This window comes from Anguilla rostrata, chromosome 2 (genome assembly GCF_018555375.3).
Source record: "Anguilla rostrata isolate EN2019 chromosome 2, ASM1855537v3, whole genome shotgun sequence".
Taxonomy (NCBI): domain Eukaryota; kingdom Metazoa; phylum Chordata; class Actinopteri; order Anguilliformes; family Anguillidae; genus Anguilla; species Anguilla rostrata.
The window spans coordinates 35,582,482-35,599,110 of NC_057934.1; the positions used below are offsets into that span (position 1 = coordinate 35,582,482).

General features: G+C 42.1%; 1 protein-coding gene across 1 annotated transcript; it reads left to right on the forward strand.

The window, feature by feature from the left end:
- Positions 1–1,022: 1,022 nt before the first annotated feature.
- On the forward strand, positions 1,023–12,331 carry dhx58 (DEXH (Asp-Glu-X-His) box polypeptide 58). Its single transcript, XM_064321826.1, has 12 exons — positions 1,023–1,174; positions 1,794–1,974; positions 2,315–2,519; positions 3,105–3,295; positions 3,920–4,036; positions 4,586–4,712; positions 5,536–5,727; positions 6,073–6,323; positions 8,139–8,450; positions 9,780–9,970; positions 10,348–10,441; positions 11,109–12,331. The coding sequence occupies exons 2-12, from the start codon at positions 1,798–1,800 to the stop codon at positions 11,283–11,285; spliced, it is 2,034 nt and encodes a 677-aa protein (XP_064177896.1). The 5' UTR covers positions 1,023–1,174; positions 1,794–1,797; the 3' UTR covers positions 11,286–12,331.
- The last annotated feature ends 4,298 nt before the right edge of the window (positions 12,332–16,629 follow it).

Sequence of the window (16,629 nt, forward strand, 5' to 3'; positions counted from 1 at the left end):
TTGCTGTTATTTCTTGACTTCTTGATATGTAAACAAATATTTATCCATTTTTGTTTGATCAGATGATGTATTGGGTATTACGCTCTTGTTTTTTTTAAAATATATATTTCACCTGCGTTGTTGGGCCCTTGTTGTGCACTTGAAGGGGGACAAGCTTCTCGAGCTACAGTGACGTCTGAGTTATCAAAGACGTCACTGTCACTGAACTTTGCTTTCACGCCTGTGACCCATGCCTCGTTTACTCACGGGCAAAATTGGGGCCATATTCCTATTTAAATGAGAAGGTTTTAACAGTTTTTTTTTAGCTGCTCATGAACCATCATAAAACTGTCACATCTTGTTAATGATTCAAATAAAAAATGTTTTTGTATGAAAGTGAATTTGTGCTTCACAGTAAATTGAAACCTCATTACAGTACATGTTGTGAATTTTGTGTGTGTTGAGACTATAGTGACAGTGCACCAGTTGAAATATCACATTGAACCTGGATGGTGATTTACAAGATCTCAAGTTTAGTTTCTTAGCTTCGGTCACCAATCTCACATTCTGCATTCCAACTTGAATAATTAAATTCTTAGCTCTCTGCTTTCATTTCAGTAGCTATGAGGTTACCTTCTGCCCTAACCATAATATGTACTGGAATCTGTATGGGCTGTGAGAGGCTTTGGTGTCTGAAGTATTGCAAGACCTTTAATTCAAACAAAGAAGTCTTTAGGTTTCCATTTCCTGATGTCTGGTGCTGCATTTACAGAGAGGAGTTCCTCTCAAGGGGGTTAACCTCAGCAGACAATTACTTGTACCCGTGTTGAATTCAGCATTGACCACGAGGGGTAGATTGCCTGCTGTATGGAGTATTTTTCTGTGAAACGAGTGCCTGTTTTTCAGGTACCCTAGACATAAAATGTCAGTCAGCAGAGTATTTATTAGCTTTCATTATACTGTGAAAGAAGCTTCGACAAGTTTTCCTGATCTGTCAATTTGGAGGGTTGTTGTTCAGTATACCCCTTGTGGAGCCCTTCACTGTTATTACTGCTCTTTCAGTTTCGTTTCTGTTCAGCCAGCTGGTATGCTTGAAAAAGCAATGAGAGGCGTTTGCTTTCCAAACGTCAGAAGACGGGAGCAGTTATTACTGCGTTTTCTTTTGAGTGTTCAGCAGAACTTCAGTGCAAAGCCGGTAAGTTTGTCTCAAGACGCTGCTGTATGCATTAATTTTTTTATAGATCCAATAATCTTTAAGAAAGTGACATGTTCTGCCGTGGCGAGCTAGGAGTTTTATTATTGGGAAATTACCTTAAATTTGTTATGTTGAAATGTCATACTTTTCATGTACAGCCGGTGTTCATGTTTTTTTTTTTTTAATGTGTTTCTGTCAACTAACTAGTTCTTATAGAGTCAGTTGTCTATATCTGTATTGCTATTTATGCTATTGTGACAGATTCACAGTACTTCATGGTGGCTTCAGAATTATTAATGGTCTGATAGTGCTTCAGGTAAGATTAATGGTGATCTCACCTTAAAAACAAACTACGCCTAAGACACGGTTTCTGCGGAGTAGGTGTTTCTTGTTGTCGATTACCGTGTATCCACGTGTATTTTGAGAGTCCAAGTAATTTAACTCAATGTTTTCTGGAGCCTTTAAAGCTTCAGGAAAAAAAAAAAAAAGATCATCAGAGCAAATGCTTTGATGTACATTATGCGTATTGCCTGCTTTACCGCTCGTGATTGTGTGGCAAGATGCAGTTGCCTCAGTGACCACAGTGAAATGGCAGAGATGTCGTTTGTGTTTACCACAGCGAGATGGAAGAGATTCAGCTGCGAGACTACCAGAAGGAGGTGGTACAGCCAGCTCTGGAGGGTAAGAACATCATTATCTGGCTCCCAACGGGAGGAGGGAAGACCCGCGCCGCAGTCTATGTTGCCAAGAGACACCTGGAGACCAAACCCCGGGCCAAGGTGGCTGTCCTGGTTAACAAGGTAAAGAACAGTCTATAAGTCATGCACAGTTTAAATGATTCATACCTACCATTTTAAATAGTTGATTTTAATAATAGTTGTGGACGTCTCATAGTTGTATGATTGTTGTTTATTTTGCTAACATCCTCGTTGTTACTGTCAATTGTCAGATTTGTGTCAGAATTGATAAAAAATTGTTACAGCCTCCTCTGGGACATCGGTTCCATTTAGCCATAATTATGGCCTATCCTTACAAATGCAGCACGTTCTCTTTTAGGGAGCAATCCTTACTTCATCTCAAATCAGATTATTCTTCCTTTGATGGTTTTGATGGACTGGTTTTACATCTCATGTTGCCTAGGTCCACCTGGTGGACCAGCACTACTCCAAAGAGTTCCATCCCTTCCTGGGGAAGACTTACAACGTGCAGAGCATCAGTGGTGACTCCGCCCAGAAGGACTTTTTTGCTCCCGTGGTGCGTGACAGTGACGTGATCGTCTGCACTGCCCAAATCCTTGAGAACGCCCTGAGGAGCACCGAGGAGGAGAAGCACGTGGAGCTCACAGGTACGATGCTGCCTGATAAAGCTGCGTCGTTGCTATGGCCCGGCAGGGCATCAGGTCTTCTGTTCAAAACCGCTGATCCTGGCTGGGATTCGTAAGACCCTTACTGAACAAGGGTGATGAACAGTATTCGCTCTTTGGACTCTTCCATTGTTTGTTAATGTTCAGCTTGCTATTTATGTGAGTGGTATGGTGTGTAAATATGCAGAACACATTGTGTGAGCTTCAATTTCAGTTTTCTTTATTTCTACCCTAAATGGTGTCATGCTCTCAATTAGAATTTCCATTTTTTAGATATGTACTATATGTTCCCTCCTCACATTTCATATTTTAGCAATGCAAATAGTTTAGTTAAATAAGCTTATAGCTTCTTAGCTATAGGCTTTGTTTGGTTTGAATTCTCTGTAATTGTTTAAGGAAATGTTTTTTTTAATTGAATGTATGGGAATCTATGGCCCAACCATTGCTATATTTTTTGATGCTTTCGTGTAACAAAAAATGGTATTACATATTCATGTTTTTGCCCTGTCAAAATGTTCTGTGCATATAATGCCTCAAACTTTTGTGTTTTTCCCATTCTTATATTAGACTTCACTTTGCTAATCATTGATGAGTGTCACCACACCCACAAGGAAAGTGTCTACAATAAAATCATGGAGCGCTATGTGGAGCACAAGCTGGAGGGAAAAGCAGGGCTGCCTCAAGTGCTAGGCCTCACTGCCTCTCTTGGGACAGGAGGCGCACGGACTCTCGAAAAGGCCATTAGTCACGTGTTGCAGGTGAGGCCAAGCATTTAAAGGTTTTTAAAATGCCGTTCTAGTCTTTCTGATGTACTGAATGGAATAGCCTTTTGGAATACCTTCACCTAATCTATTCACCTAAATAGTACACTTTCCATGCGTATTCATGGTTTGTATTGCAAGTGACTTCCCCCGATATGGAGCACGATTAAAGGCTAATGGAGTACTTGATTAAATGTTGTTCTAGTAAAGGCATTTGTGATGTGCCCTGTCTGGGGTGAGATCTTGTGCCCTGTCTGCGGCGAGATCTCTTCCCCAGGTCTGCGAACACACTGGAGCATTCTGTCTCAGCTGCCATTAAGTGAAAGTCCTAAACTGTCATGTATCCCACCGGTGGCAGTATATCACAGCATTGACAGCCATATCCAGAGTCTTAGTACAGTTCAGTCTATGAAAGCCATTGTGACGGCACATGAAATCATGCGGTCCATCATAATTCACCGATGCACCGTCAGAGGGTCAGCCCAAAGCACAGGCAGCTTGCGATGGTTTGCATGCAGACTACCAGGAGTCAACAGTGGGAATGGGCTCCTCTGAACGAGCCATCTTTATAGCCAACGCCAGGGTTATCACTGTGGATGCTCAGCGCTGTTTGTTTGGCAGATCTGTGCCAACCTGGATGCCACGGCCATCATGTCCTCAAAGGAGAATGCCAGAGAGCTGGAGAAGAAAGTCCCGAAACCCAGGAAGCAGTACGACATTGTGGAGAAGAGATTGCAGGTCAGACACTAACGCCCTCTCATGGAAGCGATGAACAATGTGATAAGTGATGAAGAAACCTTTCTCTGCATCTTGAGCAGGCGTTATAAATTTTTTTAAATCACTTTTTGCAGCTTCATCATACACACACGTGCATGCACACACTTAGGTATATCTAAAAAATATACATGTTTGAACATTTCTGTACTTAACCCTGAAAGACCACTGACAAATTGTAAGAAGAGGAACTACGGTCTGTGCCATATGAGATTTTAAATGGTGTGCTGGAAAGCCTTAGAACATGACAAGTAAATGGGCTTGGAGTCTATTTACTTGACATGTTTTTAAAATGTCCTTGTTGAGGCTGTTTCGCCACTCATTTTCCTTCAGTTATAAGTTTTTAGGTCAGGTGAGTATTCTCTAAATTATACAGCTAATTGTCCTGTCTGGAAGCGGTAATAATCAGGTCAGGTTTCAGGTTTTCTTTTTTTTTTAAATAATATGCAATACCTCTAACAGATTTTTAATTCTGTTCATATCCTTAAACACAATCCTACCCCTGTGACCCAGGACCCCTTTGGGGACTACCTGAAGGACATGATGGGTCTCATTCATGACTTCATGGGGACAGAGGATGTTAGCAGGAGCTTCGGTAGCCAGGAGTACGAGGAGGAAGTGGTTCTGCTGCATAAAAAAGGTGGGGGACGGCACTCAAAGGTGTCTCTTTTTTGGGGAGAAGGAAGTAGTGTGTCACACAGAATGGAGAAAATGAATGAAGAGGTTATACTCCTGGTACTGCCAAGTATTGCTTATTTTCAGGGAATTCCCCATTGCGAGAGCAACCCCATGTCAGGAGACAAGGTCAAGGTTTTTTTACACAGCAATTTTTTTTTCAAGTTTATATTGTCCATGCGCTAATTTGTTTACACCTTAACAATAGTTTAGCAATATTTATCATTGGAACCTTGTCTGAACAATTCTGAAAGTTATTCCAGCGATAGCCTCTGCTATCATTTGTGGTTGATATTACAGTTATTGGTGTGGATCTCTTCATTTCAACTGAAGTACATTCAAACATTTTATTTTTGCAATTATTGTTCCGGTTGTAAGCAGGACTTTACTCTGGAACAGGAGAGTTACAGTGTGTGTGGTGATGGTTTAGAAAATAGTGCATTGAATACCAGCTCTCCCTACAATACTTACAATGGTCTTACATTACATTACATTACAGGCATTTACATTGTATACATTTATAGAGCTGGATATATACTGAAGCAATGCAGGTTTAGTACCTTACTCAAGGGCACAACGACAGTGTCCTACCCAGGAATCGAACCTGTGACCTTTTGGTTACAAGCCCAGTTCCTTATCCACTGTAAGACACTGACCGTGCCTCAGTGGTTGTGTGATGTCATGACTATGTGATGTCGTGCTTGTGCAAGTGAAGAGATATGATGGATGCTGTGATGTCACAGCGATGATGCATTGGTAATGTGGGGATGGGGTGTGCATTTCACTAGGGAGAGTGGAGAAGAACAGGATGCTGGCCCAGTGTGCATTGCATCTGCGTCAGTATAATGACGCACTGCTGATAAATGACACGGTCCGCATGGAGGATGCTTTCAAGGTGCTGGATGAGTTCTACAGCAGTAAGCAGGCAAGCCGGATTGGACTGGATGGTACCGATGAGTACCTTTTCAGCCTCTTCCGGGGTAAGGAGGCGCGCTTCTGTTCCTACTTTCCAAATACAGGCATATTCTGTGTAGGAATGGTAGTCTTGTCCTGAAAAGGCACTTTGCACAGTGTCAACCATTGATGTTACACTGCTTGGTTGATTCGATGATTTTTTATTGAATAATTTCATTTATAAACAAAGGAGACAATAACCATGGTCCTAGATGATATGATATGTCGTATATGTTGGTGGATTGTGCCAAGAGGTTTGTCAGTGATATTATTTTTATGGCTGGCATCATAGTCATGCCATGATTATTATTTTGAATATTTTTTGATATGCTGTCCATCACCTGTCTTCCATGGCCATTTTGTTTCTGCAGAGCATAGATTCCAGCTGGAGGCACTGGGACAGATGCCTGACTATGAGAACCCCAAGCTTGGCAAACTGCAGGATATCTTGCTGGAGCAGTTTAAGGGAGACACGACAGCCCGAGGCATCCTATTCTCCAAAACGCGCAAGAGCACCCAGTGCCTCCTGGAGTGGGTCACCTCCAGTCCTGAGATGCAGGCCGCTGGCATCAGAGCCGCCATACTGACTGGGGCCGGCAACCTTGCCAACCACATGAGCCAGGTACCCAAGCACGACCTCCCCTGCTCTGCTCTCTCACTTAAAGGCATACTATGCAGGATTTCTCAGCCTGTGTTTGCAATCGAAGAAGTCTCCACCACTGTCTTCAGCCCCTCCCAATCACACCAATTAAGTTACCCCACCTAGCTGGATAACTAGAGGTAACATAATACTGTGAAATGAGCGACCGTGAGCGACAGTAAGAAGGCAGATTCAATTATAGTTTAATTAATTCCATTATGTTGAACGTAATAGTGGTTTTATCATTGTAACTTTAAACATGGAAATTTCAGACCCTCACGAAAGTGTTCATTTTCCCCAGCTTCACACTGCCAGCAACATTACTTACAGGTCAAACAGAAAACAAGCCAACTCCGCATCGCTTTTAATCCCCTTATGCTTCAAGCTTCAGTTGACGACACTGAGGAAAAACAATTCCAAGGTTAACTCTAGTACTTGAATGAGCTCCGTCAGCTTTTGCTTCACTTTATCTGGACTTCTTCACTAGCTAGCTCTGCAGCCACACCCACCCATCCCCACACAAAGCAGTGCCACACCCAGAAACATCCCTAACACATTTTAGAATTACAAATACAGGGAAAGGTGCACAAATCAGACAAAAGCAGGAGATTGCCAGTGCATCATACATATGCCTTTGCATGGTTATTTTATAGTATTTTTATTTATTTTTTTACCTTGAAAATAATACTCTGGCTTTTGCCAGTTAGTTTCCTTCAGTGCTTGTTTTTTTTGCTTTCACCTAGTTCTACTTTTCTTTTTTGTCAATAATTCTTAATATTTTGTTTGGTACCATTTTAAATAGTTGTACAACAGGCTGTGACAACACCCGTGCTATAGGGATTGAAAGAGGCAGGAAACTGCATATCTATTTTCATCTCCGATCCTTCTATTTTTTGCTATATTATTCAGCAGCCTATTTGAGCTATAAACACGACTACTTTTAGGACTTTCATTTGAGTTGGGTTTTCAGACCAATGGAGGAGTAGTAGTAAGGGTATCTTCTAGGAGTTTTATTTAAAAAAAACGTGCCTTGGCTCGGTCACCTCTGCTAGGCTTGGCCATCCATTGCAAGTCCATACATTTTGCCAAATGATTGCCTAGTCATGTAGGGCTTATTTCTTTTATTGTATTTGTTTAAGCCCTCCTCCTATCTACACATTTCCTTCCTTTGTCGTTTTCTGTTGAAAATGGAAGAAAATAAATAGTAAATTAGAAAGGAAAATGGAGGAAACACTGCTGAGAAATATTTTAATTTCCTTGTAAACTGAAGAGGCATTTGTTCGTTATTTCATATTGAAGAGGCTTTTGTTTATTGGTATATATTGAAGAGGCGTTTGATCATTGATATATGTTCTAACTTCTATTGTCCTGAATATAAATGTGTTCCTCCTTTCCTGATTTACATGGTTGGAACTGGTACTTGGACTCCTACTTGATCAGTTTGGGTTTGGGAAGAAGGTACCTCCATATGCAGATCCAGGGTGTGTCCCATGAATTTTCAGTCTGCACCTCGTTTCCTTTACTACCACTCGTTTCCTCCAATATTGTGATACTGAAGGGAGGACACAAAGATCGGGACACGGGGGAGACGAGGTGGTAGTGTTTTTTTTTTTGAGTATTGGGATGCACCCCAAGGTCTCTGTAGAGAGGATCAAGTAAGCCTTTATCATGGTTTCAGGTGACGTGGGCACGCATGCATGCTGAGGTCCTCCACAGACCTGTGGAGTCTAGCTAAGTCACGGGGAAAAAATGAGCGAGTTTTAGGTCAAACAACGTCTTTCTCCACTGTTTCTGTAGGGGGAACAAAGGGAGACCATCAATAAGTTCCGCACTGGTCTCCTGAACCTGCTGGTCTCCACCAGCGTGGCTGAAGAGGGTCTCGACATCGCTGAGTGCAATCTGGTGGTGCGCTACGGGCTGCTGACCAATGAGATCGCCATGCAGCAGGCCAGCGGGCGGGCCCGCGCCGAGGACAGTGTGTATTCGGTGGTGGCACAAGCAGGGGGGCGGGAGGTGTCCAGAGAGCGCACTAATGAGTACCTGGAGGAGCTCTCGAAGAAAGCCATTGCAGAAGTGCAGAGCATTCGGCCCCGGGACTTCCGCATTAAGGTGAGCGGGATGGATCATCCTGTATTCGCTCCAGTGTCCTCACGGATTTGTGTCCCTCTGTCTAACATTCTTTCCCTCCTTAATGTTTCAGTTTTTGAGTCCTTACTGTCTTTGAGACTCTGTATAAGGCCCAGTGCATCTATTTCAGTGACACTGTGCATCTGTGCATCTGTGGTCTCTGACCCAGTTGGTCTGTAGTTCAGTAGCCTCGTGAGCCAGTCTCTTTTTCCACTTCATTCAACAGAGCCTGGCCGATGCCTTGACGTTCCAGGCATAAAAAAAGAAGGCAACCTTCCCGGGATAGCTGTATTTTCCCAACCAATCAGAGTGTTTTGGCCAGGCGTGGTCTGAAACGTACACCGGAAAACATTACCGGAGGCAAACTTGCATCAATTCGCCACTATTTGGGGAAAATGATTGTATTGATTGTAACGGGAAAACAATCAAAACCATTGCTCCTTCTGGCCATTTTTCTGGGTATTTATTTGACAGCAGACTGCATACCGTAGGCCAAGCTTGAACAATTAAACTTTTGCCAAATCTTGTAGCAAGCAAGCGAGTACATCTCTGTTCGATAACAGCGAATCCAAACAAGGTCCTTCAACGAAGTCACGCCATGTATTTGACAAGTGATATAACAGAATTAAAATTTTCTTCGAATTTGTCTATAATTCTGTTTTTAGCAGATAATTCGGGTTAGCTCGATAGCTTTGACCGTTTCGCTGGTGTGTTTCAGTCTGGACTTAGATTGCAGCACACACGGAACAGAGGGAGTGTTGGGGAGGGAGCGAGGGAGAACCGGCACACTGAGACAGACAGTTTGATTAACCAATAGGGAAGCTCCTCCCGTTTGACCCAGAAAGTACATGCGTTCATCCAGACTAGTAGTTCAGTGACAATGTGTGTCTGAAGCCCGGTGTGTCCCTCTTCGTTTCTCAGTTTGTCTCTGACCCAGAGCGCATGTAGTTCAGTGACAAAGCATTTCTTTATTTCACCGGTCCATTGTACCTGTATTCCAGGGTGCGTGTCTCTGTCTGTGTCCTAGCTCGTCTGTATCTCTGTGCTTTCTTTTCACCCAATCACCTGCAGCGTGCACACCTGCATACCAGCCTGTGGGTCTCCGCCTTTCAATCAATCAATCAATCAATCAATCAATCATTGCATTTATATAACACTTTTCCGAACTTTCCGAACGCTCAAAGTGCTTTACAGTGATGAACGGGAACTCACCTCACCCACCACCAAGGTGTAGCACACACCTGGGTGATGCACGGCAGCCATTTTGCGCCAGAAAGCTCACCACACATTTCTGCCCCGGGCCTCTCTCAGGTTTTCGAGCTGCAGAAGGAAGTGGCCATTATGCGGCGGCTGGCGGAACACAAAGCCGGGGAGAAGAAAAGCCTCAACCAGGCCGCCAGCGTCCGCCTCCGCTGCTGCCTCTGCGACGCCGCCGTCGCCCTTGGCAGCGACATCCAGCTCATCGAAGGCGCGCACTACGTCATCGTCAACCCCGACGTCAGGTGAGCACGCGGCCTTGAAGTGTTGTCTACGACTCGCCTCATTTGCTTTTCAACTCGTTTGCCATCATCGTAGTTTACCCTGAGAACTGATAGAAGATCTCTGAGTCTGAAAAACAGTACTCTGAGTAATAAATGCAATATGTATGGTCTCTAATAAAAATCTAAAATGAAAACTAGCATTAAACTCATACTAGTTTAATTCTAGTTTTCATTTTAGATTTTATATTAAGTGCTTATACATGAGAATAATAACAATAAAAGTAGCTGAAGTTCTTGCCCTTTTCCATTACTTCTCATTTTATGGACTTTGGTCTTGGTTTGACTATGGTAATGCTAAACTGATGGTAATGCTTCTTGTTTTCGGTCTGCCTTTTCAGGAAATGCTATCGTTTGGGCGGACAGATAGTCCTGAATAAGACTTTTGAGGACTGGAAGCCCGGGCGGAAGATCAGCTGTGCGGCCTGTGGGCAGGTGAGCTCTTTCGTAACTAAACATGAAGCTGCTGTCAGCACTGTTCTGCGTCACACTAATACGGTATCTCTGCTTGCACTGGCCCGTGGATACGGCTGCTTTGCTTTTCATCTTGAACATGAGATCGTTTTGTTCTTTCCTTCTGTGGTTGGTCTGTTGAGCTTGGTGTTTGCAGATGGGATGGCCTCTGGGATGCTGCATACTACCATAGTATGCATTTAGCTGCAGTACACGTTTAAAGAATGTCATGCTTGCTTCCTACCTCATTTCTTTGTCTTGCCTGATTCGCCATCAGGGATCTGCTGTTCTGCATGCCTCCGTTTGTCCGAATTTCCGTATCTCACGTTTGCTTTTTGTGCTTTTGTGTGTCATTAATAATGACCGCATGACCTTGTTCATCTCCGGTTCGCTTCGTTCGCTTGTGTCCTGTTAATACTGTGGAATGTGAGCTACGCCACCATTTGCCAGTGATCAGGTATTCTGCATAATGACAATACGGCGTTTGTATGTGCAGTGCGTCGCAAAAGCTGAGCTAACGTGCTAATCTTTATTGCAATCCTTCCAAACCTGCTGTTCTTGGCCTGTTCTTCTCAACTCTATTGTAAGCAGAGGCATGTGCCTGGAAATGTGTTTGACCACAAACTGTGGCATGTCCCTGTACACACAGGAGTGGGGCATGGAGATGATGTATAAGAGCGTAACTCTGCCAAACGTGGCCATCAGGAACTTTGTCCTGGAAACGGCTAATGGCAGGAGGACGGCCAAGAAGTGGAAGGGTGCGCAATTCCATGTGGAAGACTTCTGCTACACTGAGTACTGCGAGAAGAATGTCTTCTCGAAATGACCTATCTTCATTCCCTTTTAAGGGCTGTGCACATTGCGCTGGGCATGCTGCAAATTTCTGTAGTCTACCACTGCAATGGAAGACGAGGATAATGATACACTAATCACATGTTTCTCACAAGACATTCTTTTGCGGGAGGTGCACTTTTTTTTAATTGAATTTAATGGAATCTCATAAGAGAAATTTGTTCAAATTTGTTCAAATTTTCTTCTGCCTGAATTAGAACATTGCCTAAACCATTTATTATGGGTCCGTCCGGCTTCCAAATCAGCATAGGTTTGAACTGTATTACGGACTCATCGACATTGCTAAGCAACAAAACAGCAAGTATATCCCCACATGACATAGCTACGTACAGAATCTAAAAAGAACATGCATATAGATGGGCATAGAAGAGATAAAACCTGGTTTCCACCTCACATATGATTAGTTACTGGCCAACAAATGACGTACTGCTTAGAGAAAATCAAGATTGGCTGAAAATGGTTTCTTTACTCTTCCCTATTGACCTGACAACATTGACAAAATAAGAGTCTTTTTAAAACATACCGAAACCACAACTGATCCAATACTGCATGCCTACCGGGATCTTCCTAATTGGTTGCTGGTTTAAACATTCATGCACAGTATGCTCTTTAGAACCAACAGTGTTTTGTCCTGCAAATATTGTAGACATTAACAATTTATGCAATTATTTTTCATTACCTCCGTTATAACTGTCAAGGACAAGGCAATACACGTTCAAGCTAATAAAAAAATTTCTTCCAGTAAGATACGTGAGGCTGCTCACTTTTGTTGGTATCTACTAATACATATAGGAATTGGTAATGATTATTACTAGTTTCACTCGATTGCTAATTTTTCTACATTTTTGTTTTAGGTTGATGGATATGTGTGTTACATGTTAGATTTATTATGGCAAAAAGAGATTGTTGCAAAATATTGAATTAGTCATCAAACTGTTTATAAAAGGAGTCTATCCATAATTTGTGCTAGTACTATTGCTGTCATTTTAACTACTGTCTATTAAAATTAATTTAAAATGATTTTTCTATTTGCGTTTATTGTCATTCTTCTCATTACAGACTGGTGTAAAAAAAAGAGTGAAATGCAGGACCACACTCCTGTCTGAGAACAGCCATGAACAATTAAAAGTAGAAATAAATACCGGAATTAGAATTATCAAAACAAAACAATTAATTCATTTTTCCTACTTCTGGAATTTATATTAAAGTCAAATTGGACAGCATTTGATCCACAACAACCGTTGATTGCCTTTTGAATAGACTGTGAAACATGTAGGAGTTGCATGGTAAAGCCCCAAAATGACCAATCCACCGGACGACGGCCTGCACCATATGCCATAGACGTGGTCTGGGCAGGCCGGTGGCGAATGGCGCAAATGACAGACTGGAATGACCCAAAAATTCCAGTGAGCTCCCAAAATTGTACTGCGCCATGCAATACAGACTGACACGCCCGCAGCAGCGACTCCCCTCTCCCTTCGGCTTCCGGCCAGTCAATTACCTCGCCTTCATGCGCGACAAAATGTATGGCTAAAATATCATTTCACCAGTGCGACGGCATGCAACATGCCGTGCGCCTGGCGTCATGCAAAATACAGCACATAATCCCTGAAATATATTTCAGGGTTCCCACTCGTCCTGGAAAACCTTGAGAACCTGGAAATTTATCGACTAATATTCCAGTCATGGAAAACACCTGGAAAATGAGAAAATTTACAAAATGTCCTGGAAATATTTGAGGTCCTGTAAAATTGTAGGCTAGACTATAAGTCAAGCTATTGAGCAGTATATTTAGAGCTGAGATCGTGTATTTTTTCTGTATTTTTCTCTTTGGGCTACCATTGTCCATGTTTCATGTCTGTAAGTCATGGAAATTGTCCTTGAAAATTCCTGGAAAAAGATTTCCTAAAATGAGTGGGAACCCTGATATTTTGGGGTACAGCTGTTGCCTGTACATACCATGTACTACGCAGCATGTGTGTACACCCTATGTCATTGACACAGGATAGAAGGGAGTATTGTGTATTTAACAGTGGAATATTGACCCATAATCTGTGCATTCCAATACAAAGTATGACTTGTATGTTGTGCTGCTTAAATAGTTTTTGTAGCTGTATGTCAGTGGTTTCCTGAAGGCATTGTAACTCTGGCTAGATAAGGGTATATACTAAGAAACAATAGGGGAGTCATACAGTAATGAGAATAAAATAAAGGAACTATATATTTGCTTGCTTCTGACCTAGATATAGAAACCAATGGGAAATGATTATTCTAATGGTGTTAATGAAATGTTAATACTTGGCTTCATTTGGAATGTGTAGATGATTACCTGTGTTCAGGAAGAATTCATTTTATGCAAATTGTCACATAAGATAATCTGACAGTGTAATTAGCTCATGCGACGGAAGAGGGATTTGATTGGTGCATTTCAGATAGTGTGTTGCAGCACCATGCGAAGCCCCATTGCACAGTGACCTGAGTAAAATTAGAATGTCGGCTTTGTTTATGCCTAAGGTCCTTTCTTCCATGTCTTCTCCACAACAGCAGTCATGCATGCAAAGCATATTAACTCACATCCTTCTCCTGGGTTCGCCGCTCCACAAAAACGCATATTAACTCCCACCCTTCTGTTGGTCTCGCTGTTCCACGGAACCAGTACATTACCGAAGGAAATGCACTTTTTTACTGATGTTTGAGTCTTATCATTTTTAAACTTGTATTCATGTATGTGTTTTTATTCCAGTGGTTTGCAGAAGCTCTGCTGTGTTTCATGTGTATTTGTCCATCAGCTTCTCATAGACCAAACATTTGTCTTCCAGCACTTGAGCCCGACAGATGTTATTTTGCCTGTGAATTTTGTATTGTTTGTCTGAAATATAATTTGCATGTAGTATGTTTCTGTTGCCACTAGGTGTCACAGTTGTGTAACATCAGTAGTTTTTAACGCCATAGAAAATAATTATCTCCAGTGATGTACCTTGCTATTGGTCACAGCTTTTTACCTGTTCTCCCTTTACACTCGTGTTGAATCTATGGCAAATACATTTATTTGAAATATCTTGGCATATTTTAATCTGCCTTTTTCTGCAGGAATATTAAAAAGGAAAAATTCTCTTTATTTAAATTCTTTGCATTCTCAGTATTTTCAAAAGCATTCAACTTCTAAGTGGATTTCTCACCATCTCCCTGTAGTTAAAGCTAGAACAAAAAAATGCATCATGCAATATCATGAAGCATGCTGGTGGATGCTTTAAGAATCCACTAGGGGGAGCTATTTGATTCCACTTCAAGCTCAGCCGCTGTCCAGTTTTGGGTAAATGCAGCTCTGCGTTTGAAATTCAGTGTCCTCCTCAATGTGTCAAATAGAATATATGGTGACATAAACAAGAATGGCTCAGCAATGACTGCCACAAATGAAAGGGCCGGAATGAATGTAGATGTGAAATAATACTGACATGAGGAATTATGGCGAGATTTCTGGAGGGGAAATGTTGATCTAGGCTGCAGATGCGGCTGCGTTCGGCGAGATCCGCGCTGCCGTTCCGTTACCTGTGACCCCGCGGCCCTGATTTGAGTGCGTCGGAACTACCGAGGCGATGTTTATGAAGGATCGTCCAGCTGCCGGGGGGGGGTTTCGTCATGTCAGTCAGAGGCCAGGGTACGAGTCGTCCTCTTGACTCGACTGAAATAAAACAACTGTTGCAGTTCCCAGGCTGAGGCTTATCCAGCACTCCAGGTACCTTTTGGTTCATGAGCTTTGGGTTTTTCCGGAACAATCAAATGCAACAGGGACAATAGGATAATTGTGGGTTGATACGGCATTTATTGTCTGTGAGGTTCACAAACGACACAAAAAGGCCCTCGCAGTAAATACTAAATCTGTTCTGTAGCTTGAAAACATTGAATTATTCTTAGTCCACTCTCTCTAGGTCAGGCCAGACATTCCCAAAAAAAGCAAGCATTTAACAACTTCCAGACTACAGAAGGATGCTTTGTAATTGCAGTCTGTGGTTGTTATTCTGGGCAGTTTTTTGTGGCTTTGCTGTTTTATGTATTAGTTCAAAAGACTTTTTTTGTAAGATGGTGGGTGAGAGTTGTGAGTGTATTTTTAGACGGTGTCAACACATTTGCTCTGCCCTGCTGTATCAAACTGGCTTTCTGCATAATAGGGTAACACATTCCATGGGTAACATAGTGGACTTGTTTAATTTTCTCCGCTTTTCAAAGTGAAGTCTCTCATAGAGATTCATGTGTGCAAACCCTCTCCTTCAAGGGGTTCTTCACCGATAACTGTGCAGTTGACTGTTGGCTTCTAGCTAGCAGTTCTTACAGTATGCAGTTGTGGCTCAGTTGGATCAGGTACGTGTCTTCCTGGTGTTGTGACTCATGATAATCATCCTGAGCCAGACTGAATTTGCATCTGAATTTATTCTGACTTCTGTGGTGTGAAATATGAAAACAACCCCCTGGACTGGGTGCCAATCTGTCAAACAGGCCCTGCCCCAATCCTTAATGCAGTGTGCTGTGCAGAAAAGCAGCAGTTTGTTTTTTTTTTTCTTTTGCCGTCCAACCCAAGTCATCACACTGGATACTGACCAAAAGGCCCCTAGGTTGTTTGTTAGATCAGAAATAGAAATTTAGTGACACATACCAATACATAAATGGTGTGTTTATTTGTTAAAAAGAAATAAAAATTCACAGTGAAGATTAGCAGTTATCTGATGAAATTTGCATCAACGCTTTGAGCTTGCTCTGGAATGTGAGATAACTAATGCTTTGTCTTTACACTTCCAGTCACTCAGATAAGCTGGCTAGCGAACATACAAATTAGAATGTTTATTTATTACTTGTCAGGCAGTTACAGCTCGATTTGCTAAATGTATACCCAAAATGAAATATATCAAAGTACAGTCACAGAAGTGATTCCGTTGCATATTGTTTGCTAATAAATGCTAACAATTTCATCGTATATAGCCTACATTGTTTTCTTCTGATTATAATTCAACAGTAGTTGAGTATGCTTACACTAAAACGGGAAGAGGGGGAGGGGGGGTTGTGAGGCAAAGGTTAGGCAACAGGTCAGATAGCCCCCTCAATAATTAGCCTGTCATATCTGCTTATATGTACACAGGTATATGCGTCTTATGGAGAGTGTTAAAAATTTGTTAATGACTAACTGTAGATGCTTATTTCACAGCTGATTAGGACAGGGCAGAGACTTAGGATGGTGTTATATTTATTTGTGGGATTAATATTCTAGTTGCATATTTAGAAGTGGATGTCTCCTGTTTTCTTCATCAGTTCTCATGGCATGTTTA